The sequence below is a fragment of the Bubalus bubalis genome, chromosome 12 (genome assembly GCF_019923935.1).
Source record: "Bubalus bubalis isolate 160015118507 breed Murrah chromosome 12, NDDB_SH_1, whole genome shotgun sequence".
Classification (NCBI taxonomy): Eukaryota; Metazoa; Chordata; class Mammalia; order Artiodactyla; family Bovidae; genus Bubalus; species Bubalus bubalis.
The window spans coordinates 27,290,920-27,318,515 of record NC_059168.1 but is presented as its reverse complement, the minus strand read 5'-3'; the positions used below and the strand labels follow the sequence as shown (position 1 = coordinate 27,318,515).

Sequence of the window (27,596 nt, the reverse complement as noted above, 5' to 3'; positions counted from 1 at the left end):
AGATGGACAGGTCATGGTGGAGAGTTCTCACAAAATGTGATCCACTGGAGAAGGGAATGGCCAAACCCCTTCAATATTCTTGCCTTGAGAACCCCATGAATAGTATGAAAAGGCAAAAAGATAGGACACTGAAAGATGAACTCCCCAGGTCAGTAGGTGCCCAATATGCTACTGGAGTTCAGTGGAGAAATAATTCCAGAAAGAATGAAGGGACAGAGCCAAAGCAAAAACAACACCCAGTTGTGGATGTGACTTGTGATAGAAGCAAGGTCCAAAGCTGTAAAGAGCAGTATTGCATAGGAACCTGGAATGTTAGATCCATGAATCAAGGCAAATTGGAAGTGGTCAAACAGGAGATGTCAGGAGTGTACATCAACATTTTAGGAATCAGTGAACTAAAGTGGACCAGAATGGTTGAATTTAACTCAGATAAGCATTATATCAACTACTGTGGGCAGGAATCCCTTAGAAGAAATGGGGTAGCCATCATAGTCAACAAAAGAGTTCAAAATGCAGTACTTGGATGCAGTCTCAAAAAATGACAGAATGATCTCTGTTTGTTTCTAAGGCAAACCATTCAATATCACAGTAATCCAAGTCTATGCCCCAACCAGTAATGCTGAAGAAGCTGAAGTTGAACAGTTCTATGAAGACCTACAAGACCTTTTAGAACTAACACCCAAAAAGATGTCCTTTTCATTACAGGGGACTGGAATGCAAAAATAGGAAGTCAAGAAACACCTGGAGTATCAGGCAAATTTGGCCTTTGAGTACAGAATGAAGCAGGGCAAAGGCTAATAGAGTTTTGCCAAGAGAATGCACTGGTCATAGCGAACACCCTCGTCCAACAACACAAGAGAAGACTCTACACATGAACATCACCATATGGCCAACACTGAAATCAGATTGTCTTCCTTACTCATCTTTATCTCCTCTTAGTGATTCCAGCTTTTGTATCTTTCTTCTATTCTTCTGGTTATTATCTTTAAATTTGATTTGGATTGGTCTCTAGAGTTAATAGGTGTCTCTGTACTCCTCCTAGAGAAAACTAGAACCAAAGGTCTCTTCCCAACCTTCCTCCCTTCAATGCTGTGTCCTGTGGTGAGATAATTTGGAATTTTAGTTTCAGACTGTTCTTTTTATACATTTTTTACAATATTCATGAACAGTTATTTAACCTAGTGATTTTTATGGTTCCTGTGCTCATCACTGTTTCTTATAGCCCACATTATCATTTTTCTTGAACTCAATGTTTTTGCTGGAGTTTATACTCAAGAATTTCTTTTCAGAGAGAGTATATTATATGGGTTGTACGACAGTCCTTACATGTCTGAAAGTGATTTTAACTTGACTCTAGTTTGTCTAGGTATATAATTCTAGATTTAAAATCATTTTGTCTCAGACTTTTAAAATATTGTTCCACTGTGTTCTGGTGTCTGTGTTTGTCAGTGAGAAAACTGATGCCAGTTTGATTCTAGTTCCTTTCAAAGTAATGTTTTATTTTTATCTCTTAATTTTTAAAATTCTAAAGTTTCCCTGTCATAAGTCAAATGTGAGTCTTTTTCTAGTCATTCTTTTCCCATTCATTCTGTTTTATACTCAGTAGATTCCTTTGGGGAGCTTGTGTTTTTTTTCAGCTCTGAGAAATCACCTTTTCCTTCTCCTCCTCATTTAATTTATTTTCATCTGTTTTTCTCTGTTCTCTCCTAGAATGCCAATTACACAGGCAGAATCAATTAAGAATGTTTGGGGCTTTAAGTGACAGAAAGCCCTATTAATAGGTTTAAACAAATAAGTGGTAATTTCTGTGAAGTACATGGTCAAAATCTGGTGGCTGTTTGTGTATATTTTTTTGGCAGAGAAATAAGCTCATTTTTAATGAAAGGCTCTAACCCTCTGCCCACCCTCTAACCCTCCCACATCCTCCCATAGTGTTTATTTTTTTTATGACAGAAAGATAGTATTATTTTATTTTATTTTTTAATTAAAAGATAATTGCTTTACAGAAGTTTGTTATTTTCTGTTTTGAATGGTTACAGTAGTCAGCAAACTGAATCTGCAGGCGAAACTCAGGGAGTTGCTGTAACAGCTTCAGCAGGTGTTGAGGTCACAAATGAGAAGCAAGGCAAGAAAAGGAGCAAAACTGCAGTGAACGTTGTACTAAAGCCAAATCCTTTGGACCAAACTTGTATTCACCCGGAATCGTATGACACAGCAATGAGGTAAGTCTGGGGTCCCTGTGGGAATTCTCTGTGCTCACAATGAGTTCTCTACAGCAAATGGCCTTTGTTATGACATAATGGAGACTTTAAAAATATGACCATGTTTAACATGACAACATTTTTGAGAAGTTCCGCATTGCTGAATTGTGTGGCACATTATTTTATTTCAGTGAGGAATGAAACCATTATTCCTGGAGCAGTGTCAAGCTAATAAACCCTAGTCCTAATGGTGAAGTGTGTGTAATGGAAATTGCATGGCACTCTCCTCTGTTTGTTTTGGAAATTAACAAGACACAAATGACTAGCACCTGGCTTAAAGCTTGTGCTTATCTAAAGATAAAGGCCTTTAGTAAACAGCCAGCTCTCAGATTTCATAAGAAACATTGCCCTGCTTAGTTGTTATAGAGTCTAAGAAATGATATACTTTTAATGAGAATACATTAATTAACACAGGGAAAGGTTTGAGTACAAGGGAAAGTTTAAAATTAGACAGTAAAAGAAAAAAAATTAATAACCACATTTGATTAGTTCACGGTTTTTAATTAGTTCAAAAATAGTGACTTGCTACACAACTACATACTTAGGCTTCTAGTGAACTAAATAGTGAGTTGAAAAATAGTGGACATTTTAATTTTCACTGCATCTAAGATTTTTAACTTGTTTTAAAATAATTTGTTTGATTATTTTAAGAAATGTAATTTGGTTTCTTTTAAAATGTTTAAGATTGTAAACATTTTAGAAATTTCTATAAACATTATAGAAAACTTAGAAAATAGAAAAAAAAAAAAAGAATATTCTATCAACATCAGCAGTGATGTCTTTTTTCCTCCCAATATTTTATTATAAAAAAATTTAAACATAGAGAAATGTTGAAAAAAATTTTTACAATGAATCCCAATATACCCTCACCTAGATTTTAGCATTAATATTTTGTTATGCCTGTGTTTTCACTTATCCATCTTTTTGTCCATTAGTCCATTTCTTTTTTATATATATTTTAAAGAAAATTGCAGATATCAGCACACTTTCAGCTAATACTTTGGCATGTATATCATTAACTAGAATTCAGTAGTTCTTGATCTTTTTGTCTTTTGAGGTAAAATTCACATACATTTAAATTTTAGGTGTATAAGAGCTGAATTTTGGCAAATAAATACCTACATCTGGTAACCCAAACCTCTATTAAGATGAAAAATGTTACCATCATCCTAAAATGTTTCTTTGTACCCCTTCCCAGATAATCCCTGGGATTAATATAATCCCATATTCTAGCAGAATCCCTGTTAACATAATCCCTGTTCCTAGCCTCTCAGAGCTGACCACATGTTCACATTTTTCAACCAAAGATTAGTTTCCCTCTTCTTGAACTTCATATGAATGACATCATACAGTTCTACTTTTTGTGTAAGGCTTCTTTCAACATTTAGAGATGTTTAAAATTCATGTTGTAACATGAACAAATAGCTGGTTCCTTTTTATTGCTAAATAATGTGCCATTGTATGATTATCCCATAGTTTATTCTCCTTACTAAAGGAACTTTGCCTATTTCCAAGTTTTTGGCTATTTTGAGTAAAGCCACTTTGAACATTCTTGTATAATTTTTGTTGTTGACATGTATTGTTTTCACTTACCTTGGAAAAATACTTAGGAGAGGATTTGCTGGGTCATAAATCAGGTAAGTGTTTAGTTTTTTTTTAGAAATTTCTAGACTGTACTCCAGTGTAATTAAGTGTACCATTTTACACTTCCATCAACAATGCTAACAGTTCTCTTTGCCATCATCTGGTATTAGTCTTTTTAATGTTAGCCATTCTTGTGTATTTGTGTCTGTGGTAGTATCTCTGTGGTTTTAATTTGCATTTCCCTGGTGACATTGAGCACTTTCTTGTGTGCTTCTTAGCCACTTGTATATCTTCTTCTGTGAACCCTCTGTTCATATCATTTAGCCCTTTTCTAATTGAGTTGTTTGTTTTTTTATTATTGAGTCACGAGAATTTTAAAAACATACTCTGTATATTAGTCCTTTGTCAAATATATGTTCCACAAATATTTTACCCTAGTTTGTGGCTTACCTCTTTATTTTCTTGTTAATGTCTTTTGATGTGCAGAAGTTTTGAAATTTTGATGATGTCTAATTTATCCATTTTTTTCTTCCATATAAAGTTACTACTTTGTATGTGCTAAGAATCTTTTGCCTATTTCAAGTCATGAATCTATTCTTCAGTGTTTTCTTCTTCAAACTTGATGATTTTAGCTTTTACATTCATTGATATATCTGAAGTTAGTATGATTTGAAGTAGGGGTCAAGGTTCACTTTCTTTCTTCATTGTGAACATTTAGTTATTCCAGCACTGTTTTAAAAAACAGTAACAAAAACACAATTTCTCTTTACCCATTGTTTTGTGCCTTTGTTGAAAATAGAAGACTGTGTAAGTGTGAATCTATTTCTAGCTCTCTCTTCTGTTTCATTGATCTTTTTGTCTGTACCATACTATCTTGATTACTATAATTTTATGCTAAATTTTGAAGTCAGATAGTGTAAGACCTCTGACTTTGTTTTTCCAACAGTACTCTGAATATTCTAGAGGATTTGATTTTCCTATAAATTGTAGAATGAACTTGTCAATTTACATTAAAAAAAAACCCGAAACCTGGTAGGATTCTGATTGGGCTTATATTGAGTCCATAGGTGAATTTAGGAACAACTGATGTCTTCGTAACATTTATTGAGTCTTTTGATCATGGACTTACTTTATCTTTCCATTTATTTAAAACTTCTGTCATTTCTCTCAACAGTGTTTTTTAGTTTCTAGTGTAGCAGTCTTGCATATGTTTTATTAAATATATTTCATGCTTTTCAACCCTATTGCAAGTAGAATTTTTAAAAATTTGTTGCTGATTGTTTTCTGCTAATATGTGAAGACAAAATTGATTTTTAATAGTAACTTTGTATCCTGTGACCTTGGTAAGTTCATTTACTAGATCTTAGTAGATATTTGTGGATTCTTTAAATCTTCCTATATAAACAATTACATTATCAGCAAATAAATAGACTACTTTTTTTTTTTAATCTTCATGCTTTTTGTTTCTCTTCCTTGCCTATTGCAACAGCCAGGATTTTCAGTACTGTATTGAAAAGGAGTGGTCAGAATGGGCATCCTTGTCCCATTCTTAATCCTAGCACATGGTTCTCATTTTTTTAATATTAAAAAAATTGTGATCTCACAGTAATTGTATTTTTAGTGTTTGTTTGAGAAGATGCATATATGCACATGGATTTATAGACTTCTTGCAAGAGTTGCCATCTCCAAATTAGCATTTTGCTGTATGCAAGCCAGTATCTTTTTTTAATATACACTTTTGTTTGTTTCCATGATGTAGTTTGAATGTGGTTTATATGTTCTTCAAGTTCATTTCTAATATAAGCACACATTTTTGGTTTCTGCATATTGCTTTTTAGAGGCTAAATAATATTCCATTTAGTGACTGGACTGTAGTTTAGAAATAGTAGTACTCGTGTGTGCGTCCTCAGTCGTGTCCGACTCTTTGCAACGCCATGGACTGTAACTCACCAGGCTCCTCTGTCCATGGGATTATCCTGGCAAAAATACTAGAATGGGTTACCATTTCCTCTCCAGAGTATCTTCCCAACCCAGGGAATAAACCTGAGTCTCCTGCAGCTCCTGCATTGGCAGGCAGATTCTTACCACTAAGCCACCTGGGAGCCAATAGTCATACTAGTAGTAGTTCCTTATGATGGATTCCTAGAAGTGGAATTACTCTGCCAAAGGGTTTGAAAGTTTATGTGGCTCTTAATATACATTGCCAAGTAACATACTGATTTATAATGCCACCAGCAATGTTCAAGCCTGAGAAATCTTTAATTTCTCCTGTTAGACAGGACTTCTCTGCCAGCTTTTACATAGGCTGGTTTCTGCACGTGGAGCCTAAAAGCCCTTACCAGTGACTTCATCCTTCTCTCTGCTTTCTTTAGGAGTAGCCTTGTCTCTCAGAAGCAGAGTACTTGAGGACTCTTTCATGGAAAATTTCTCTACATAAAATTCCACTCTTGACCTTTAAAATCTGGAGGAAAAAATGGTAATTTATCTAAATTTGCTTACCATCCCCGTTATCCACTTTGGAACTGTGATAGTGGTTTCTAACTTTCGATTATACTTAGTACAGATATCACTCAACATAGGTAGTTCATACTTGTCATACGGTGTTACAAAAGGGTCTTCCCAGGGAGGAGAAGCTCATTATGGATGTGATTAGGTCATCAGTGGTTTGATTTCAGTCCTGTAAAAGTAAATTCCATTGCAGTAAATTTCATTTTTAGTTATATTAGGAAAATGGTAGAAACATAAAGAGCTTTAATGCTACCCTACCATGATGTCACTCCCAGAAATATACCAAAATGTGAAGCCATTAAGTCTTTTTACTTTTGTATTTATGATATTCTCTCTCACATTCATATTTTAGAAAACTGAGATCATGGTATTTTGTAACCTAAGTTAGTCATTTAGTGGTTCAACCATTAAAAAGAATACATTTGAATCAGTTCTAATGAGGTGGATGAAACTGGAGCCTATTATACAGAGTGAAGTAAGCCAGAAAGAAAAACACCAATACACTATACTAACACATATATATGGAATTTAGAAAGATGGTAACAGTAACCCTGCGTACGAGACAGCAAGAGACACTGATGTATAGAACAGTCTTATGGACTCTGTGGGAGAGGGAGAGGGTGGGGAGATTTGGGAGAATGGCATTGAAACATGTAAAATATCATGTATGAAACGAGTTGCCAGTCCAGGTTCGATGCACGATACTGGATGCTTGGGGCTAGTGCACTGGGATGACCCAGAGGGATGGTATGGGGAGGGAGGAGGGAGGAGGGTTCAGGATGGGGAACACATGTATACCTGTGGCGGATTCATTTTGATATTTGGCAAAACTAATACAATTTTGTAAAGTTTAAAAATAAAATAAAATTAAAAAAAAAAAAGTCTAGTTTTTTTTGGTTTTTTTTTTTTTACTATTTTTATTATTTATAGTACTTAAAAGTTGTATTTATGTGTAGGGATTCTCTATTAAATATTAAAGTGTTTCATATGGGCTAAGATTTTTTTCTAGTTTAATTTTGTATCTGTTTATAATGCAGATATGTTTTGAAATATGAATGTTTAATTTTTTATGAAGTAACTATTATTCTTTTTCTTAAAATACCTGATTTCTAAGATGAATTCAGTGTTCCCATATTTTCTTCATGTTCTTTATAGTTTCATTTTTTTACTCTTATGAATTTTATTGTTGATGATTGCATTCATCACTTTGAATGTACAGAGTGCTGTGGTACAGCCTAAAGAATATAAAAATGAATAGAGGTGGTTTATGGTCCCAGGGAGCCTACCAAAACAGGGAGGATGAAACTTAGTCACAGATACCCATTGACAGAAGTCAATAATTGCTAACAGCCCTTTGGGGTTTTTTTATATATAAATTTATTCATTTTAATTGGAGGCTAATTACTTTACAATATTGTAGTGGTTTTGCCATACATTGCCGTGAATATGCCATGGGTGTACATGTGTTCCCCATCCTGAACCCTCCTCCCACCTCCCTCCCTATACCATCCCTCAGGGTCATCCCAGTGCACCAGCCCTGAGAACCCTGTCCCATGCATTGAACTTGGACTGGCGATTCATTTCACATATGATAATATACATGTTTCAGTGCCATTTTCCCAAATCATCCCACTCTCTCCCTCTCCCACAGAGTCCAAAAGACTGTTCTGTGCATATCCGTCTCTTTTGCTGTCTCGCATACAGGGTTATCGTTACCATCTTTCTAAATTCCATATATATGCATTAGTATACTGTATTGATGTTTTTCTTTCTGGCTTACTTCACTCTGTATAATAGGCTCCAGTTTCATCCACCTAATTAGAACTGTTTAAAATGTATTCTTTTAATGGCTGAGTAATATTCCATTGTGTATATGTACCACAGCTTTCTTATCCATTCGTCTGCTGATGGGCATCTAGGTTGCTTCCATGTCCTGGCTATTGTAAACAGTGCTACGATGAACATTGGGGTACACGTGTCTCTTTCAATTCTGGTTTCCTCGTTGTGTATGCCCAGCAGTGGGATTGCTGAGTCATAAGGCAGTTCTATTTCCAGTGTTTGAAGGAATCTCCACACTGTTCTCCATAGTGGCTGTACTAGTTTGCATTCCCACTAACAGTGTAAGAGGGTTCCCTTTTTGCTAAGTTTGAAACACAAACCTGTTCACAGGAGAAAGATTTCATTTCCAGTTCGGAATTTCGTATAAGGTTTCATGCAGGAGATGGCATTTGGGCTAGGTGTTTCAGCCAGTAGAAAGAGGAAAAGAGATGTTTAAAAGAGATGGAGATAGGAAAACATAGCTCAGGTCAGATTTGAGGAATAGTTAATAAAAACAAACCTTCATGGAGTATATCCTCATTACCAGGCACTTTAGAAGCATCAACTTGTTTAAACCCCACAGCAATTGTATAAGGTTAGTACTATTAGTATTACCACTTCTTTAAGTATACAAAGTCCCAGATGGGTGAAGTAAATTGCCTAAGATAATTCAACTGGTGAAACCAAGATTTGAACCAGATCTATGACACTCCAAAACCTGAGCTCACAATTAAAAAGCTAGTTTGGAGCCAGATTTAAATGTAATCATAATGGCCTTTCAGATTAAGGGAATCATACCCTTAAAGACTGTCTGTGTTCAGCACAAAAATGTAACAAGACTTGTGTTTTGTGTGCTTCTTAAGGAAAAAAAAAAGAGTATCTGGAATATGCTGTCTTTGGGTCTTCTTCTGTATCATCACATGAGATTAGACTCTGTCTTTCCTCTGGGGAAACCATTATTCCTCCAATAAAGGAAACTTTGCCTTTTTTATTTTATTAAGGGTTCTGTAGGAAATGGATTCTTCATGTAGAGTATGCAGAATTTTATGCTGTTATGCTGCAAATACGATGTTTCGTTGAGTACTGCACCCAAAATAATTCCTTTCGTTATGTTTTTTTTTTTTTTTTTTTTTAGAATGAAACATGTACATTTCAAAATAAGCAGCTTGATAGTGACAATGTTTGGTCACCATCATTTTAAGAGAAGAGGCGGGTGAAGAGCAGCAGTAGCATATTCATCCTAGAATTGTACTCACCTCTGCCAGAAAATGTTTTTAAGTAAGCGAGAAAGAGTAAGGAATAATGCAAGGTCTTCAATAAATGTCAATTTAAAAGCATAGTAAGAAAATCCATATTAGAGAAGGTATAAGAACATGGGATTAAAAATCTACTATTGCCACAGATAGATTTTATTTCAATAGTCCTTTGAACCCGTTCTGTTCTCAATCTTTTACTTATTTCAGGATCTGCTCACATTTAGCTGATGTGTCTTACTTCACTGAAAAAATTCAGAGCCACTTTCCTGAGATTATCTCCCTATCTTTACTCATTCTGTCTCACACATTCCTGACCTACCCTTCCATCTCCTGATTCTATTTCTGTTTATAAAATATTATGACTGTCTCTTGTATCTTAATGTCTCCATCATTTATTGCTTTTGTTTTGCCCCACAGACCTATTGCTAATCTGGTATCCCATTCTTCACTCCCTAAAAGCTCAAAGAAGCAACCACTTTTTTATTTCTTCCTAGAACTTCTGTCTCAGTGCTCCTTCTTTTCATTGCCAAACGTCTCAGAAGAATTATCTGCCTCTAATTTTCACTGCTTGTTTTCTCCCAGCCTTTATAGATTGGCTTCTGTCCTAACCACTCTGGAATCACTCTCTCAACAAATAACCTCCTAATTGTCAAAAAGTGGCCTCTTTCTGTCCTTAAACCACTTAATCTATTCTGCTACTTTTGACTCCATTAGCTTACTGATCTTCCATGACTGTTTTCACATTCTATCCTCTCTGGCTTCTCTTCTTCCTCTGGCCCTCTCAATGTAGATATTCTTCAGGTTTTTGCTTTATTTACCTTCTCCTTTTATTCTTTATCTTCCTCTGATTGAGTGCATCCACTCATATGACTGTCTTCATCTCTCACCCCTCCACTGCCAATTCCAGTCCTGCATTCCCACATCTCTAGTCCAGGCCTTTCTTCTAAATTCTAGCTCTTCCTTTCCATTTGGCTGTGAGAGATTGTCCAGGAATATCTTAACAACTCAAACTCAATATATCTAAAAGTACAACTTGTATCCTCTTTTTCCCTACATTTATAACTCCCTCTTCTCCCATCAGTCCTCCTCACTAGCCCTATACAAAAACAAGCAGACAAATAAACAAAAAGGCTTGGTCTTCCCCTTTTGTCCCATGATGAATGGTTAATGGCACAACTGTCTTTCCATTAATCAGAGCTAGAATTAACAAATTATTCATTTATTCATAAAACATATACGTTCCAAGTGAGTGCCTGCCATATTCCAGGTACTGTTCTGCAATCTTGATTACATTCAAAGGTCCCTCCTCTCAAGGTCACAGACAGTAGACAATAAGCATAATGAATAAACTGTATGATAAATGTGACAAGAACAGTGGGGGGAAAAAGGGAAGAGCAGAGTAATGGGGATCAGGATTACCAGGGTTATGGATAAGAACTTGCAAATTTAAGTAGAGTAGTCAGGGTAGACCAGATTGACAAGGGGACATTTGAGCAAAGTCTTGATGGAAGTAAAGGATTTAGCTGTGCATGCAGATATCTGAGGGAAGAGTGTTCCAGGAAGAGGGACCAGACAGTATAAAGGCCCTAATGTGGGAGCTGGCCCGGCAAGGTCAAGGAATAGCACGGAAGCCAGGGTGGCTAATACAGAGTGAGCAAGGGAGAGAAAAATAGGAGATATGGTCAAAAGGATATTGAGAGGCTATTATAGGGATTTGGCCTTAATTCTGTGAAGTCAGGAGCCACAGCATTGTTTTATGCTGAAGAGTGGCATGCTTTTATTTATACATTTAAAGGATCCATTGTTTGCTGAATTAAGGGGACATGAGAAGTCGTGGTTGAAACAGGGAGACCAGTTAGACTAAGTACAGCAATCCAGGTGAAAGCTGGTGATGATTGAGACTAAGATGATGGAAGAGTTAGTGAGAAGTTGTCAGAATCTAGGTATGTTTTTAAAGAAGAGTCAATATTATTTGCTGACAGATTGAATGAAGGGTATGAAAGACAGTAATTGTAAATATGAATGACAAAAATAATATGAACACCAGAGACACTGGAAGATGAAGTGGAAACTTGTAATGGAGGGGAATGGGGAAGAGAGAAGTTAAAGAACTAACCTTGGATCACCAGGCCCCCCACTCAGTGATTTCTCCTCATCCTGTGGCTTTAGGACACAGATTGACATGGCCTTATTTATTTAATAAAAGAATAAAAGACAGTAATAAAAAATGAAAGATGACTATATAGGAGAAGACTGAGGAAACAGAACTAATTATATTTAGGAGTTGATGATTTTAATAGAGCAAAATGAAGTGTCTAGCTTTACCCCAATTTAAATATTTTTTCTTCAGTCTCAACTGACTGAGGTCAGTGTAGTTGTGTGAGCAAAACTGTTGCCAGAAGGTCTCAGTCATCCTTTCTGCCATTGTGTTGAGTAAATGCTTCTTTTAGAATCCTTTGTGGATCGAAGGGGTTTTATGACCTTCTCATGTTGAATTCCATGCCTTCATAGAGTACTGTGTCTAGAGTGCAGGACTTCCTAGATTTTACAGACTAGAAACATTCTGGTCTCCCATTCTTCACTCCCTAAAAGCTAAAAGAAGCAACCACGTTTTATCTTACTTCCTCCTAGAACATCTGTCTTAATGCTCCTTCTTTTCATTGACCATGAAAGAGGGTTATTTCCCACTTTCTGCCATCATCCAGAAATTGTCACGATGTCTCCAAGTGTGAGTGATTTCATCGTGTTGGCTATTGCGGGCCATGAATAAAATTGCTGCTGTGAGTAGAATGAAGCCCAAAAGCAGTCTGTGGAGGGGTTGCCACTTTCCCCACGCCTCCTCGGGTTTTGTCCTGCCATTCTGGTTGGTCAGGAGAGCCAAAGGCAGGTATCCAATTTCCCTTTTTTCTTAAATAAGGTGCCAGGAGGCAGTGCTTTGTGCTGAGATTATGCTGATTTGTACACGTCACACTGAGGCCTGGCACTCTCCCAGAGAATCTGCTGCATTAAGAATTTGATTCACTCCAGATAACTAAGCTTGAAAGTTAGTTGTTATGTTCTTGATTTAACTTGAAAAATGGCAGGAAATATAATGTCAGGATTGTCACTCAGCACTCATTTTGATAAAGCTTTAGCTAGTAGTTAATTGTTATTTCTGTTTTGGTCATCAGGGAAAATTTTTCAAAGATTAGTTTCTAGCAGGAATATGGCATACAGCACCATAGGAAAGTCATATATCAAGGGATGATTTACATCAGTATCTGCACTATTATATTAGTAATGTGATATTTCTTTTATTACTGCTGATATTCCTATTTCTGACCCTTAGGATCAGTGTGGAGAAGTATGTTTTCAGAGAGTAAACAACCACCAACTTAAAATTCAGGTCTGGAACAGGAATAATCATTTAACCTCACAAAATATTTTCTTGAGGACAGGAGATCTATACAAAAGCTAAGCAATATTTATTCTTTATTTATGGGGCGGGTGGGGGGGAAACTTGTCTTAAGTTTTAAGACCAGAAGTTGATCAGAGGGTACAGACTTCCAATTATAAGATGAATAAGTTCTGGAGATATAATGTACAGTGAGGTGATTTATAGTTAATAGTCTATTATAAACTTGAAAGTTGCTAAGAGAGTAGATCTTAAGTGTTCCATCCCCAAAAAGGAGTGATAATTATGTGACACGATGAGGGTATTAAACTAAGGCTGTGGTGGTAATCATTTTGCTATTATAAGTGTATCAGATATACACCTTAGCTTATAAGTTTAAGTTGTACACTTTAAACTTATACAGTGTTATATGTCAATTATATCTCAGTGAAGTTGACGAGAGAAAGGCCTACAAAAGTAGAATTAACTCAACAAGGAATGGATCCCAACTATTGCTCCTGAGCTAAAAGCACTTGGGGGCCTAGGAGTAGAGAGTCCCTGTGGAGATCCTGCCTTGTGCACTGCCATGGAGCTAACATAAGTCAAACCAGAGAGCTTGACAGCCCATACGGAAGACCTTTAACAACTGAGCACATCTCAATCTCTGTTTCTTTCCCATTCCTGTTCAAGGATTGAGCACCTCCGAACTCTTTTTTCTTTTTTTCTTTTTAGCCTTGCTTTCCAGAGAAGGCAATGGCAAGCCACTCCAGTACTCTTGCCTAGAAAACCCCATGGACGGAGGAGCCTGGTAGGCTGCAGTCCATGGGGTTGCTACTAGTCAGACACGACTGAGCGACTTCACTTTCACTTTTCACTTTCACGCATTGGAGAAAGAAATGGCAACCCACTCCAGTGTTCTTGCCTGGAGAATTCCAGGGATGGGGGAGCCTGGTGGGCTGCCGTCTATGGGGTCGCGCGGAGGCGGACACGACTGAAGTGACTTAGCAGCAGCAGCAGCAGCCTTGCTTTCAGAGGTTTTATCACATTATTTCCAACTTCAGCTTTCTGCCCAGCAAGAAGCCTTCCAGCTAATAAGCAGCTGTAACACAGGAAGTTGAGGTTGTTTTTATTTAAAAACAAAACAAAATGGCAGCAGTAGAACATTGGTATTCATAGTTTCAACTGTGAGCAACTCAGAAGGCCCCTGACTTGTGGTGATTTGTAATTTTCTGAGGGTAAGTCACTTAGTTTAATGAGTATGTCTGACACACCTCCCACATCTAAAATTCACCACAGCTTTATTCAGCATTTGCATGCCAACTAACTTTTACAATGATAAAAACATATTTCCTTGTGGGAGACTTGCCTGAAAAGAAACCCAGCTACAAATGCTGTAAAATAAATGAAGATTAGGTAAACAGAGCTAAGAAGTTATTTGTAAGTTTGAAAGATCTTAAATTTTTCTGGACTTCCCTCACAAGAGTTGGCAGCATTCAGACATGAAAATTAAGGCAGAATCTTTTCTGGCTTTTGATAAGTGATGTCTCAGGGTGTGTATCAATTACTGCACATTAACTTCTTCTATGGAGCTATGATTAGACGATATTATATTGTCTTTTCAAAAAGAGACATAACATCACAAAAGAGAGACCAAACCTAAAATACAAAGATCATAAAAAGGACAGATTACTGAAAGCAGCTTTTGGTGTTTGTTTTTTCCTTGTTAGTACTCTAGTTAAATACCCAGATAGCTTACTATAATTCCCAGGAAGTAGCATTCATCATATTTTTGAAAGTGCTTTCATACAAGAGAAAGATGATGAAAGAGATTCTACCCACTGGAGAATCAGATGACCAGGATGTGGGATACTTAGGAACTGACTGTCATGTCTAATGTCTTACTCACGGTTCTAACACACACCACATGACATTTTGGGCAAACCTGGCAGAGGTAAATAGGAAGCTGAAGAACCTGAGATAGTACCTAACTTCCTGCTAGCTTACTCTGGAGGCAGAGCAGTGCCAGACTGCCTAGGTTATTCAACCTCCCTATATGTCATTTTTCTTATCTGTTAAATGAGGATAATGTTACCTGTCTCTTTGGATGGGAGATGTAAGAGTTGAGCACTGAAGAATTGATGCTTTCGAATTGTGCTGGAGAAGATTCTCGAGAGTCCCTTGGACTGCAAGGAGATCAAACCAGTCAATCCTAAAGGAAATCAACCCTGAATATTGACTGGAAGGACTTTTGCTGCAGCTGAAGCTCCAATACTTTGGCCGTCTGATTCAAAGAACCAACTCATTGAAACAGATGGTGATGCTGGGAAAGATTGAAGCCGAAAGGAGACGGGTGCGACAGAGGATGAGACGGTTAGATCACTGACTGACTAGACATGAATTTGATCAAACTCTGGGAGATAGTGGAAGACAGAGGAGCCCGGCTTGCTGCGGTCCATGGAGTCACAAAGAGTTGAACACAACATAGCGACTGAACAACAACAACTTGGGATGGCATGACTAAATGTATATAGAAATCTTAGCACCTGGGATACAGTAAGCTGTTATTACTGATCTAGTCATCACTGTTATTTTTGTTGTGATTAAGAAGGGGCTGTCCAGTTGAGTCATAAAAGGGGAGTGGGGCTGATTTACAACTATTAGTTGCCCAGGAGAAAAAAATGTTTTACTATGTGATCCAGGTGTAGTTAAATTATAATATAATTTAACATTGTTAATTAATGTTAACACTGGGTCCTGGAACTGAAAAAACATTGCCTTCTCTCCTGCATATCTGGAGAAACCTTGTAGTCAATGAGAGGGAGTTGCCAGCCAGCCATAGAGCTTGCTTCTGTCTGTTCCATCTCCAACATATTTGCCCTTCTCCTTCTCCCCTTCTCCTCTCTCTTCAGGTTTAGATCACTCGGTCTGGAGCCTGAAACAGTCAAGTATTGATTTAGTCTCCCATTATCTCCCTTCTCCCCTTCCTGTCCCCACTCGCACTGTGGATTTTAATCTTAGCCTGGCTTCTGACTCTATGTGTGACCATAAGCAAATTACTTTGATCTCAATTGCCCAACCTTTAAATGGAATGAAAATGGCTGCCCATTCAGAGGACAATTGTAGAGATTTATGGAAAGGGCAGGTGTTGAACATTTTCAAATTTCTTGAAAGAAGGATTCCTGGACAGGATGGATTTCATAGTACAAAGGGTATTTCCCAAGGAAGAAAGTTCTTTATTCCAGTACATGGAGTTTATCCCCTAGTAGTGCCAGAGCTTTTTCATTTCAGCTCTGCTATCACGAGCCTGTATGTTTTTTAACATACTGCTTTTTAATTTGCCCTCCTCTTTCAAATATTCACAGGCACTAATCCACGTTATGGCTTTACAGACAGTAAATTAAATTATATGAATTCTGAACACAGTGCTTTTGAGCTGTAGAGAGTCTGCAGTCTTTGAAACCACTAACTTAATTTTGTACAACTCTTACTCAGTAACTCAAAAAGAGCCAAACTTTTTCCTTTTGAATTTGGTTTAAAAAATAATAATAAATTACTCCCAGGCAGTGGTACTTATTGTGCCAGATTTTATCTGGGACCTAAATCTTCTGTCTACATTGAAAATCTCCCAGAGTTAAACAGTAAGCAGTGCTAATGAAGATATGATATATAATGAATTTTACCTTAGCTACAGCCTTGTGGTCTCTGCTGTGTGACTTTAGGCTGGTCACTTAATCTGTATGAGTTTAAATTTCTTTATCTGCAAATCTGTATCCACAATAAATTTATGAGAGAATTAAATGAAGTCATCTTTACTGAGCACTTTCAACATATTTGTCTGTATGTAAAATCCTACCTCTAAAACAGCAGATATAAGTAGAAGATAATTAATTCTGATATACTGTCATTACTTAAATTAGACTAAGCTCATTCAGGGCAAAGGCTCTGTTATCATGTTTCATAGAGTCGTCTTCCACAGTATATAAATATTTATTGAGGAAAACTGAATGATTTTCTAAATTATTTTTAATTCACTTCAGCATTTTGTCTCATGCCTTTGAAGAGCCTTGATTTAAACAAATCTTTATCATTTGAAGATGTCGTGTGTTTATGAGTGTGTTTAAAACAACACAGGCTCAATGGAAAGAGGATGATCAAACTGAGCAGTTGGGTTGTTGGGGTTTTTTTCTGTTTCTTTCTTTTTTTTTGATGGGGGATTATTGTTTTAACAAGTGTAAGAAAACTGATTTTCCTTTGTCACTTATAAATTTATTTCTAAGACAGGATTTTAGAAATCTTTAGAGCAGTAATCACAACATTTTCAGTACATGATGCCTTTCCATTTTTGTCTTTTCATGTGCACTTGGATTTATGTATATATACATTGGGTTTTTTAAATTATAGCTTTAATTATATCATAATCACACAGTATATCATACTGTGGTTCTGAAATAGGAAAACCTACATAAAAATCAATGCTGCTTATTCTTTGTGGTATTGGTTACTATTTCTCTGATCTTAGGTATTTTGTAACTATGTCTTCTTCAGCTATTTCTAAAGAGATCATTCTAATCTCAGATTTTTAGAGGATGTCTATATAAACACACTTTAACTGTTTTCTTTTTTTTAACAAAATTCATTCCCTTTACTAAACTGCTAAAATAAAATAAAACCGCTTTCTAAGTCTCCCACAATTAATGCAGCATACATCAAGTATCCAGCCTCTATGCACGTGTAATAGACCTTTGAAAAAGGAGGAAACATTTACTAAGTTTTTCAGAAGTTAGAATCAGGTTAACAGTCTGATGCTTATAAACCAAGTCTCTTGGAAGACAGACTGCATCTGTTAATCTGTGGTAGTTTCTTTTTGGCTCTTGTTTTTTTTCTGCTGCTCATAGATCCAAGAGTATGTTCAGATGCAGGAAGTACTCCAGAGACACTCTAAATGGTACCAAGCAATGACACTAAAAGTGCCCCCCTGCTACCCAAAGAGTTTTCAGAAATAACCTTGGTTACCCTTTCTGAAAGGGTTACATTTTTTCAAAAGTTTATCTGCAGTGTGTAAGTTTTCAAAAGCTGTTACATTCTTATGAAAAATTACTTGCTGTAAACTTTCTGTGGTTGATGATATGCTAACAAAAACCATTTCAGTATTACCTTCACTAGATACCTGCTAGCTTCTGAGCCCAGTAGGTTGTTCTGTGTGTGGGCTTCTCTGTAAATGCTCTCTACTTGAATTTACCATTATTTGTGGATTTTACATCAGTGAAGATTTTGAAGGATTCTGGCCCAGTTCAGTTTCTTGGTTTAATAGAGGTTAGAGATTTGAAAAGATTCTTTGATGATGATTAAAGTGCAGTTCACACTGCCACCCCTTTGATTTGACTACTGAAACAGCAGATGTGGTAAAGCCACACTGCTCTAAGCAAAACTCAAGTGTGCTGCTCCATGCTCACCTAGGTGAGTTCAGCTCCCATAAATAGCGTAAAGGAGTAGTGGGTTTCCCTCCTTTACCATGTTGGAATTTACATTGTCTTTAATATAAAGCCATAGGTTTTAAATACATAGAATCTGTGGGTTTCAGTATAACAAACTGAACTTTTCTTTTGTGTCCTACCACTTGCTCTATAATCACAATCACAGGTAAGAAGGACAAGTTACCTCTTTTATTTTAAATTGTTGAATGTCTGCCTGTATTACAGATGATGCTCTCTGCTTTATCTGTAACTTTTTCTAAAATGACTGTGCTCTTGCATTTATTGGTTTATTGATATAATTACTTTAAGACTGAGTAAAACCAATGGATAAAAATAAACAAGTATGAAAGTCTCTTTTAAAAGTATCTAGCATGGATGGACAACTAGGAGTACTTTGCCCTTGCAGCATGGTTCTTTGTGGAGCCTTAAATCTTATGTGTTTAGCCCACAAAGCACATGTTAATATTAAGTTGTTTTTAAAGTGATGGAGTTGCATCACCATGATTTTTCTGTGCTCTGTGGGATATCATGTTGCTTTAATGTAATGAGTCCTGGGCTCCTAAATTTCTCTCTGCATGCTGGAAATGATTACATAAAACTGAATGGCTATATCTGAAGTCTAATGAATCTTGAGAATTTCTTATTCTTCAAGAAAAATATTACAAAGACTTTTCTTATTCTTTGAGGAGGAGAACTTGTATTTGTAACAAGTTTCTGTTGAAGGTATCAGCGATTTTAGGTTTTATATAGCATTCTGTTTGAAAAACAAGCAGCCTCTCTCTGCTGCAAGGTCTGTGTTTTAACTTTGTGCAGATGTGTGCTAAAAGAACATGATGTGCTTATTTGTTGCATTTATGCTACTTTCTTACTTTAAGTAAGATGGATGAAATTACATATTAAATAGAAACAGCAGCTCAGACAGCAGTCCTTAGCAAACTGAAAAAGCCTTTCAGAGAAGTGAAGAAATATGATTTTAATAACCCATGGACTTTTGAGAGAATTGTCTACTTAAATACGTTTATATAATAATTTCTCTGTTGGATTCATCAATGTTAACTCTCTAATATTTAAAACTAATCTGCCATTAAATCGTGTTGGTGAAATGTTACCCAAAGTATTGTTTTATATCTTAACCAAATATAACACTTTAATTTTGACATAACTGCAGTTATAAACAGATATACACTGATGTGTGTAGCATGAAACTCCAGTTAGTGACAATAGCTATGAGGCCGTGGGCAGGTTATTTAACCTCCCTAAAGCTCGGTGTTTCCTTTCTGTATGATGTGATACCTACCTTTTAGGATTATTGTCAAGATTAAATGAGAACATCTGTCAAGCACTATTTTTTCAGAACACGTTCACTCACATTCTAGTTCTAAGCTTCATAAAGTATACTGTGTTTTTATATGATACTTCTGAGCCAGAAAGTACTTTGTGTTGAGTATTTCTTATTTCTAAAATGAAGCTGTATGTTGGATATTATTTATCACACTTGATTCTAGAGTAAAAATTCAGAATAATGTAGAATAAGTTATTCTTAGTGTATTTAAAGAACACATGTTTATTAAGTGGCTACTGAGCAAAAAACATTGTTTCCTTGTTTACAATTTTTTCCATATTTCCTTGTTTACAATTTTTACAAAAGTTTCCATTGTTTACAATTGAATATTTTTGAAATTAAAGAGAGGTCAAACGCAGTGCTATTCCCAGTTCATTTTATAGTCTCCCTTTTGTTTGTTAGTTTCCATTTTCTGCGACCCTGTTGTAACTTTAAGAAAGTTTTCGAAATAAAAAAGCATCTGACTCTGTTGCATAGTCATTTAAAAATAGGGTTGATCAATACTGAAGCATTAGCTAGGAGTACAATTTGGTGCTTTTTTATTGATTTTAATTACCAGTGCCCTCAGGCTTTTGTGTGTGAGGATGAAAATGATATATGAAATATGCACCCAGGTTAAACAGACCAATATTCTTTGTGCATCTGCAGCCACTATAAACAGAATCCTTTATATGGAAGTGACTTTAGAGTCAGTTATATACACATGCACACAAAACCTTAAGTCTCCAAGTGGCCTCCTGAGTGAGTGTTTTTGCTGTTGAGGCCAAGACATGTCCAGTATTTTGGGAAGTTTCTTTTAGTTATTTTATTAATTATAAAATGCTATTCAAGTTTGTTATGAATCTTCAACCCACAAATATACTTTTTTGGCCTTTTAATTGTTGATTGTAAGCCAGAATCTTGGGGATTTGAAAGATGTTCTGCTGAATAGCCAGTTGCAGACCAATCAAGCCAAGAGGGTAAATACCAAGGAAGTCTGCTCAGCAGGGCCGGTATTATTTAGGAAGTTGTGCAAGGAAGTTGGCTGCGGGCAGAGGTTGCCATGTGTCATCTGCCCCGTCAGTCAGAGCTATAGCAGCTGTTGCCTGTCACCAGGGCCGTTATATGCTACTAACAGATACCTATCAACACTAAAGATACCACTGCCTGTCCGTGGGCCCAGGAAGCCATGGACACACAGACATAAAATGTGTAACTCACTTGCCACCAGCTGGGATGGAAGCTCATTTAAAAGAAAAAAAAAAAAGGAGCCCAAGCACTAATTCCTTAGTCTTTCATGAGACCCTTAACCAAAATATATTAAAGAAAATAGGTTGGATTTTTATCAGTCTGTTTATGACCAAAATTACAACTTTGGAAATGTAGGAGGATTACACATTTGAACTCAAAGAGATTCCCTGGTTAAATGAAAGATGAGAGAGTTTCTCCACTAGATAACAGACTATCACTACCAGATTATCACTCAAGAGGCCTTCTCTAGTTGAACACAACAGTGGGGGAGAAAAAGACTGGAAATAACAAACATTCCTTTTGTGATCATGCAGTAACCTAACAAATAGGATACATCCCAATTCTAAACATAGACAAGCCTCCAACAGTCTCTTTTTCCCCTGCCTGTATTCCAGAGACATCCTTAGAGGAAAGGATTTGGGGGCATTAGTATCGCTATCTATCTGATTACTGTGTTGACATTTTTAAAGAGCCATTAATCATAAGAAATGGAACTTAACTATGTGGAAAAGTACACAGCCAAGGAATATCAAGAAAGTGAGCTATAGTTACTTAAAATTCAGATGAGATTGAAGGGAAATTCATCTTTAACCCTGTGTTTTTTTCTTGATTAACTCATTACTGAACTCCAAAGCTAAATAATTGAGAGGCAGCTAAACAAACATGGGTAATGGTAAACATAGCAAAGGGAAATTGAGAAAGGCAAATAGTCTCCTAAATATTACAGGTATGTAATACATAAAGTATATAAAGTAATATTCACCTTAAGATTATGTAAGTGAGGTCTTCCTTGCAGAGCTTCCATTTGGGGAAGAAGTCACTTTTTGATAATCCTCTCATCCTTTTTCTGTTGACCTCTGAATCCTTAATATACTTGATATGATTTAGTCCATGCAAGGCATAACCGTTGATGGAGATTCTTAGATTGAGCATATGCTTGCATAGGTTACACTGTCATGGGTACACAGAAGTAAAGCACAGAGACAAGGCATATGGATAAAGTGATTTGTTTGTCAAAAGCTGGCAATCCTTGTTGGGTATTTTGCTGGATTTTGATAGCAGCAATTCATTGTTTGCCTAATAGGTAATTTAACTGCAAAACGTTTTCCTAACTGAAATTTGCAGAAACATGAAGCAAATATAGGTATCCTTTTAGAAAATATATCTAGCACTAAACTCTAATGAACATTGCACTGTAAAACATTTCTGATGCTGATTCTGAGCAGGAGCTTCTTTGGAAAGTAACTCAAAAACCTCAAATCATCCTCTTCCTTTTTTCTCCCAAGACAGATCATCTTTATGGCATGGGGCACATGGTTGATTTTCAGTAGAGACCAGTTGATTGATTGATGTATGGATCTGAGATGAATAGGGGTGATTTATGTAAGGAGACTGGAGTAAGTAATATTATTAATATGTGGTGGGGGGGTTCTTCTTCTTTTTTTTTTTTTTTCCTCTGCAGGTTTTTGTCATTCATTGGAGGGACACTGTATGAGATTGGAAAGCCAGAAATGCAGCAAAAAATAAATTCATTCCTTGAAAAAGAAGGAATGGAGAAAACTGCAGAAAGTTTGCAAACAACAGTGCACACCTTACAGGTCATCGTAGATGGTCTTAGCCAGCCTGAGAGCTTTGACTTTCGAACAGGTAAACGATGAATGGGAATGCCTTTCACTTGAGTAGCTCAAAGTGATCCTGCGCCACAGGATCCTCCATTCTGCCTTTCACTCCATAAGAAAACTAGAGCGCAGGGACCTTCCTTCAAAGTCACTGAAGCTAGTAAGTATCCAGAGCTGAAGTTGAGGCCAGGTCTCCAGACTGTTCCTCCCAGGCTTATTTCCCATCACACTAGACTAAACACGTCATGCATGTGCTGCCATGTTCATGGAGACATACATTTTTCATAATCCTTTTGTAACTTTTTACCTCTTAAGAGTCAGAAGTCCAAGGTAAAGCATTCAGTTCACAAATTAAAGTGAATCTTCTTTCTAAGTTACAGCCTTCCAAGTTCCTGGATTCTATGTCAGTGAACACTCGGAAGAAAAAAGATACTATCTCTCTGTTGATTTTCCTTCTAATTAAAAGTCTCATGGCTTTCAGCACAGGTAGATGGTGAAGGAAGTTTAAGAGCCATAGTTGTTGAGAGCAATGACCCGGTGAGAAGGAATTAAGGTATCAAATGACCTACTTCCCAAGGAAATTTGACTAGGAAGCCCTGAGATTTAAATGAATCTGTGCTTGTCTCACATCATTTTTATGATAACCATGTTTAGGGCTTGGCTCATTTCATCCTGGGTTATGCTGTGTTGAGGTGGTTTCTTTGAAAAGGTCCTGGGGGAATTTGTGTTCATCTGTCAAGCTCAATGTACCATTCCCTCAATATCTGTGTAAATTTGAAATTAATTTCAAGGTTAGAGAAAAATAAAATGAAACATACAGTAAGACCTATGCCAAAAATGTAGGAGTAGAAGCCTCCTGGGTGGTCCATCCAAAGTGAATACTTCCGTGGATAAATCCTTCGCCCTTTGCAGTTATTCTTAGGTGTGAATTCCATAGGTGTTATCTAGCAGTGAGCAGTGGCTTTCTAGCAGGGTGGGAGTGCTGTGCTAAAACCACTACATTAGAAGGTTGGCAAATATGCTCTGTTCCGGCTTTTCTTGTCCATCTTGGTTTTTTCAGTCTTGATGTTGATTGTTCCATGATCTCAGTTACACTGTAGACTGAGAGCAAAGATCAGCCCTCAGATTACATAGCTGAGTTAAACAACCAACAGCTAAGTTGGTCTTTACCTGATGATGCCTCTAGTTGAGCAGAAACATACACCTGGGCTCTGAATTGAGCTTACCAGTTACTGCAGTATTTATCATTGTTTCAAGTGAAATTTCCAATAGATCTCTTTGGAACTGACTTTTGCCCTAGCATAAGTCACAGGTTTCTAGATGTCTGAGAACTTTCATTTTAACACTAAATACATCATCAGGAAGAAAGGCAGACAGTCATATGTTTAAAGGAGCAGATAGTATTTTGAATGTTTCTGCATTTATGTTACATCTCTTTTCTGTCCTCCGTTTTCTCAAAATTACTTCCTTTCTTGCCTCATTCTTTCTTTATACTCATCCTGTCTTCTGTTTTTCTGGTGATATAATCAACTCTATGTTATTAACACTCTGGTCACCAGTTAGTTTCCATAATTGTGTTCATCAGAAGCAACCTGGTGACAGGGGACTGAGTATGTAGCCTTGGCAATCAAAGTGTTAAAGTTTGCCTGGTACATGGAGGCTTTTCTGATTTCTCAGTGGCCTGGGCTATGTTAAGTAGTTCTTGACTCTGATTTTCCATGCAAAATTAAGCAGCTGATCAAAAACCCTTGGGGATTGTAGCTGCTGGACCTCTGTAAGAAAGAGGGCGAGTTTCTAAGTATAAAAACAATACTTGTGGGGCCTCAGAGACCATCCTACCTCTGACCATGATCAACAACTTGGTTTCCCTTTGCTTTGACACAGTCCTTGCCCAGTGTAATGGCGTATTCAGTGGGCTCTTTATTTTTGGAATTCACACCTGAGCATCAGATGGAATTCTACACAATCAATTCTAGTGTTAGCATATTTCTTTTTTATGAGGAAAATGAGATTTAAGGTTTAAAGAGGGGTTTTGTTTTGTTGTAAAGGTAAAAAGTGGATTTTTAAAAAAAGAAAACCTTGATTTCACTATGGTTAGGCTGGGGGAGGGGAACCAAGAGGTGACCAGTTATTAATACAAATGTAAAGGATAGTTTTAACAAGTAATCAGGATAAAGCCAACAGCTGTGGCGGAAAAGGAAATGGAATGGGTGGAGGGGAAAATGAGGTCTTAGTAAAAGGAGATCCAAGCATAGAATGTGTTCTTTGTTATTAGAATCAACATTCAGTAATCCTAGGAAAGGGGGCCAAGAGGAGCATGGGTAAATGGAATCCACAGATAATCCAAAAGCCCTGTTTCAATTGCTAGTTGTAACCTTCTCCATCATAAAACATTTGTTGTTGTTTTTGTTTTGGTTTAACTTAAGCCATGATTCCTCAGCAGGCTTTGTGCCTGTCTTTGGTGGGGGGTAGTGTTAATGAACAGAGACATGTATCAGTACACTGGCATGAACAAGGGAAAGAGGGCTGTAAGAACTCGAGAGTAGAGATCTGTGCTTCATCTTTGTTTCTTGAGTACCTGGTAGAGTGCTAATAGGAGTTAATAAATGTTTTATGAATTGAATTGAAAGAGGAGAAAGGACATAAGGTACTGGCCCGTCTGGGTTTCTGAGCAATAGATAATCAAGAATCCATTCTTTTTGATTGGATAAATTTATTCAAAGCGGATAGGAGTTGATCCTTGAGTTCAAAATTTTGGGGGGAGAAGTGAGAAAGAACGTTTAAATTTCACCACATTTGACTAAACATTTATGGATGTTCTGCCCACTTTAAACATTTTGAGAATTCAGTCACTTGGAGGAAAACTCCCATTCTTCTGTCAACAAGGGTCTTATTTTCTCCGTATTTGTGATTTAGCCTTGCATATTCATTGAGCAAATGTATTTTCTCATCTCCTCTTCATAAAGAAGAAAATAAGACACTCTACTCTTTTGAGTCCCTTATGTATGTGCTAATGTTCACAGGTTAGCAAGATAGAGTTTGAGGAGAAGATAGTGTTTGAGTAAACTTTCTTGAATTGTTTCTACTTTGCACATGCTGTTTCTCCAACTAGGATGCCTTTTCTCTGAAGGCAGGCATATATCTTCAGCTCCTTTTATGTCTCCCCTCAATGCTTGATACTGGTCTGGGCACACAATTAATATGTATTCAATACTTACTCATTAAATTATGTTGTGTCTAACAATTATTTATACACACTGTCCCTTTTCCCCTTTTGTTGTAGATTTCGATAAACCTGATTTCAAGAGAAGCATAGTCTGCTTGGAAGACCTGCAGGTTGGGACTGTTCTTACAGGCAAAGTCGAGAATGCCACCTTGTTTGGAATTTTTGTGGATATAGGAGTGGGGAGATCAGGGCTGATTCCCATACGAAATGTAACAGAAGCAAAACTTTCTAAGACGAAGAAGAGAAGGAGTCTTGGACTGGGCCCTGGAGAAAGAGTGGAAGTCCGAGTACTCAACATTGACATTCCCCGATCTAGGATTACCCTGGATCTCATTCGGGTGTTGTGAGTGTGCCACTGATGGCCAGACAGTGGTTTTATTCCCTCACTTCTATAGGTTGGCAAGAATAAGTTAGATGTTTGTGCACTCTGGATGGCAGATGAGAAAGAACTCACTAAATATCATAAGTATTTTCCAAACATTTTCCTTATTTTTCCTTTTGAATAAATAGAGAGCTAATGGCTTGATTTCTTTTCCCCTTAAAAAAAGCAGCTCACAGACACCTTTATGTGGCTTCATGTAGTAATGATTTTCTGACCAAAATTTTATTTTTTATAATTCATCTTTGAATCCTTTCGCATTTTGTATAATAGACTGTTTCACTTCTACTTGCCAACACGCCTTGCTGGACTTATGTGGAGTTATCTTCATAAAAATCGTATAATGTTTCTTGATAGTAGAACTGGCAGTATTTAATCCTCTCTTTTTATAGACTTAAAAAAAAAAATCAGGCCCTTTGGATTCGACTTGTTATTTTTCTCTTGCCTAGCAAACCAAAATATACCAATTAAACAGATCCCGATGTGTTCATAACCATCAAGTGAATAGCTCAAATTATTTCTCAGAATATGTGTATTGATCTCTACAATAAAATGTTGTGGTTAGTGATCTTGTTTTTGCTGTGTTAATTCAGTGAATTATCTAAGAATCAGTCTTGACTGAAGTAAATATGGCACATATTCATACAAATTTTGTATAAACCAGCTGTGCCTTTGGGGAAAATGGAAGTCTCTAGAAATCCGAAGAATGACATTCTGTTTGACTTATCACAGAAAGGCATATTCTTTCATAAGCATAAACATTAAATTCCAAATGGGGATAGAAATGGCCCCCTCCTATAGATTGAATATATCAGGTACAAAGGGACAAAAAAACTAGATAAAGCCAGTGACTCTTAACTCTCTTTTTTTTTTTTTCCAGTGGAGATGGTAAATATTAGCAGAATCATAGAGGGTAAAAATGATTTAAACAGAGCCCACACTGGACTGGTATCTTGTCCATTCTAGCTGCTGTGGTTGATTTCCCTGAAGGGCTCATTTACATAACAGATTAAGTACCTGGTGTTTATTTTTATTTTTTTAATGCATAAGGAGTAGATGGTTACTACAGAGGGTGACCAATCCTGCTTGTTTACCTGGGACAGTCAGTCCTGGTAAACCCTCATTGCCCTGGCATAATTTTAAATAGTGCTTCTTTTTGTTTCCAAAGTGCCCCATTTTATATAATGAATCATATGATCATCTTTGTAGATTCTTTACCATCTGAGCTACCAGGGAAGCCCTTAATAGTAACAGTCCCTTACAAGTGGTAAATCACAGTATGTTTATTGATAGTTCTGCATGGTTCATGTTTCTCAAAATTTGCAGCCTTCCAGCTGGTTTACGTAGATCTTCTTAATGCCGTGGGTTCTTTAAAAGTATATAATGCAATTCTTGTTTGCCTGACGATTTCATTTCTAAAATGCTTTTTCTCTCTTTCTTACTGGTCTTCAACTAACAGTGGATCTTAATGTTGTAACTTTAAGTTGGCCTTCCTAAAAAAAAAAAAAAAAAGTTGGCCTTCCTGC

The 27,596-nt window shown here is 36.7% G+C and overlaps 1 protein-coding gene across 2 annotated transcripts in view; it reads left to right on the top strand.

The window, feature by feature from the left end:
• SRBD1 (S1 RNA binding domain 1) overlaps positions 1-26,638 on the top strand; it is a 238,278-nt gene extending 211,640 nt beyond the window's left edge. The window contains exons 19-21 of one of the 2 annotated variants that reach the window (XM_025260955.2): positions 2,043-2,222; positions 22,309-22,493; positions 25,749-26,638. In XM_025260955.2, coding sequence (XP_025116740.1) covers positions 2,043-2,222; positions 22,309-22,493; positions 25,749-26,038 — 655 coding nt within the window. In that variant the 3' untranslated portion in view covers positions 26,039-26,638. Of the gene's footprint in view, positions 1-2,039; positions 2,223-22,308; positions 22,494-25,748 lie in introns of both variants that reach the window. The other variant, XM_025260954.2, reaches the window with a different exon arrangement.
• The last annotated feature ends 958 nt before the right edge of the window (positions 26,639-27,596 follow it).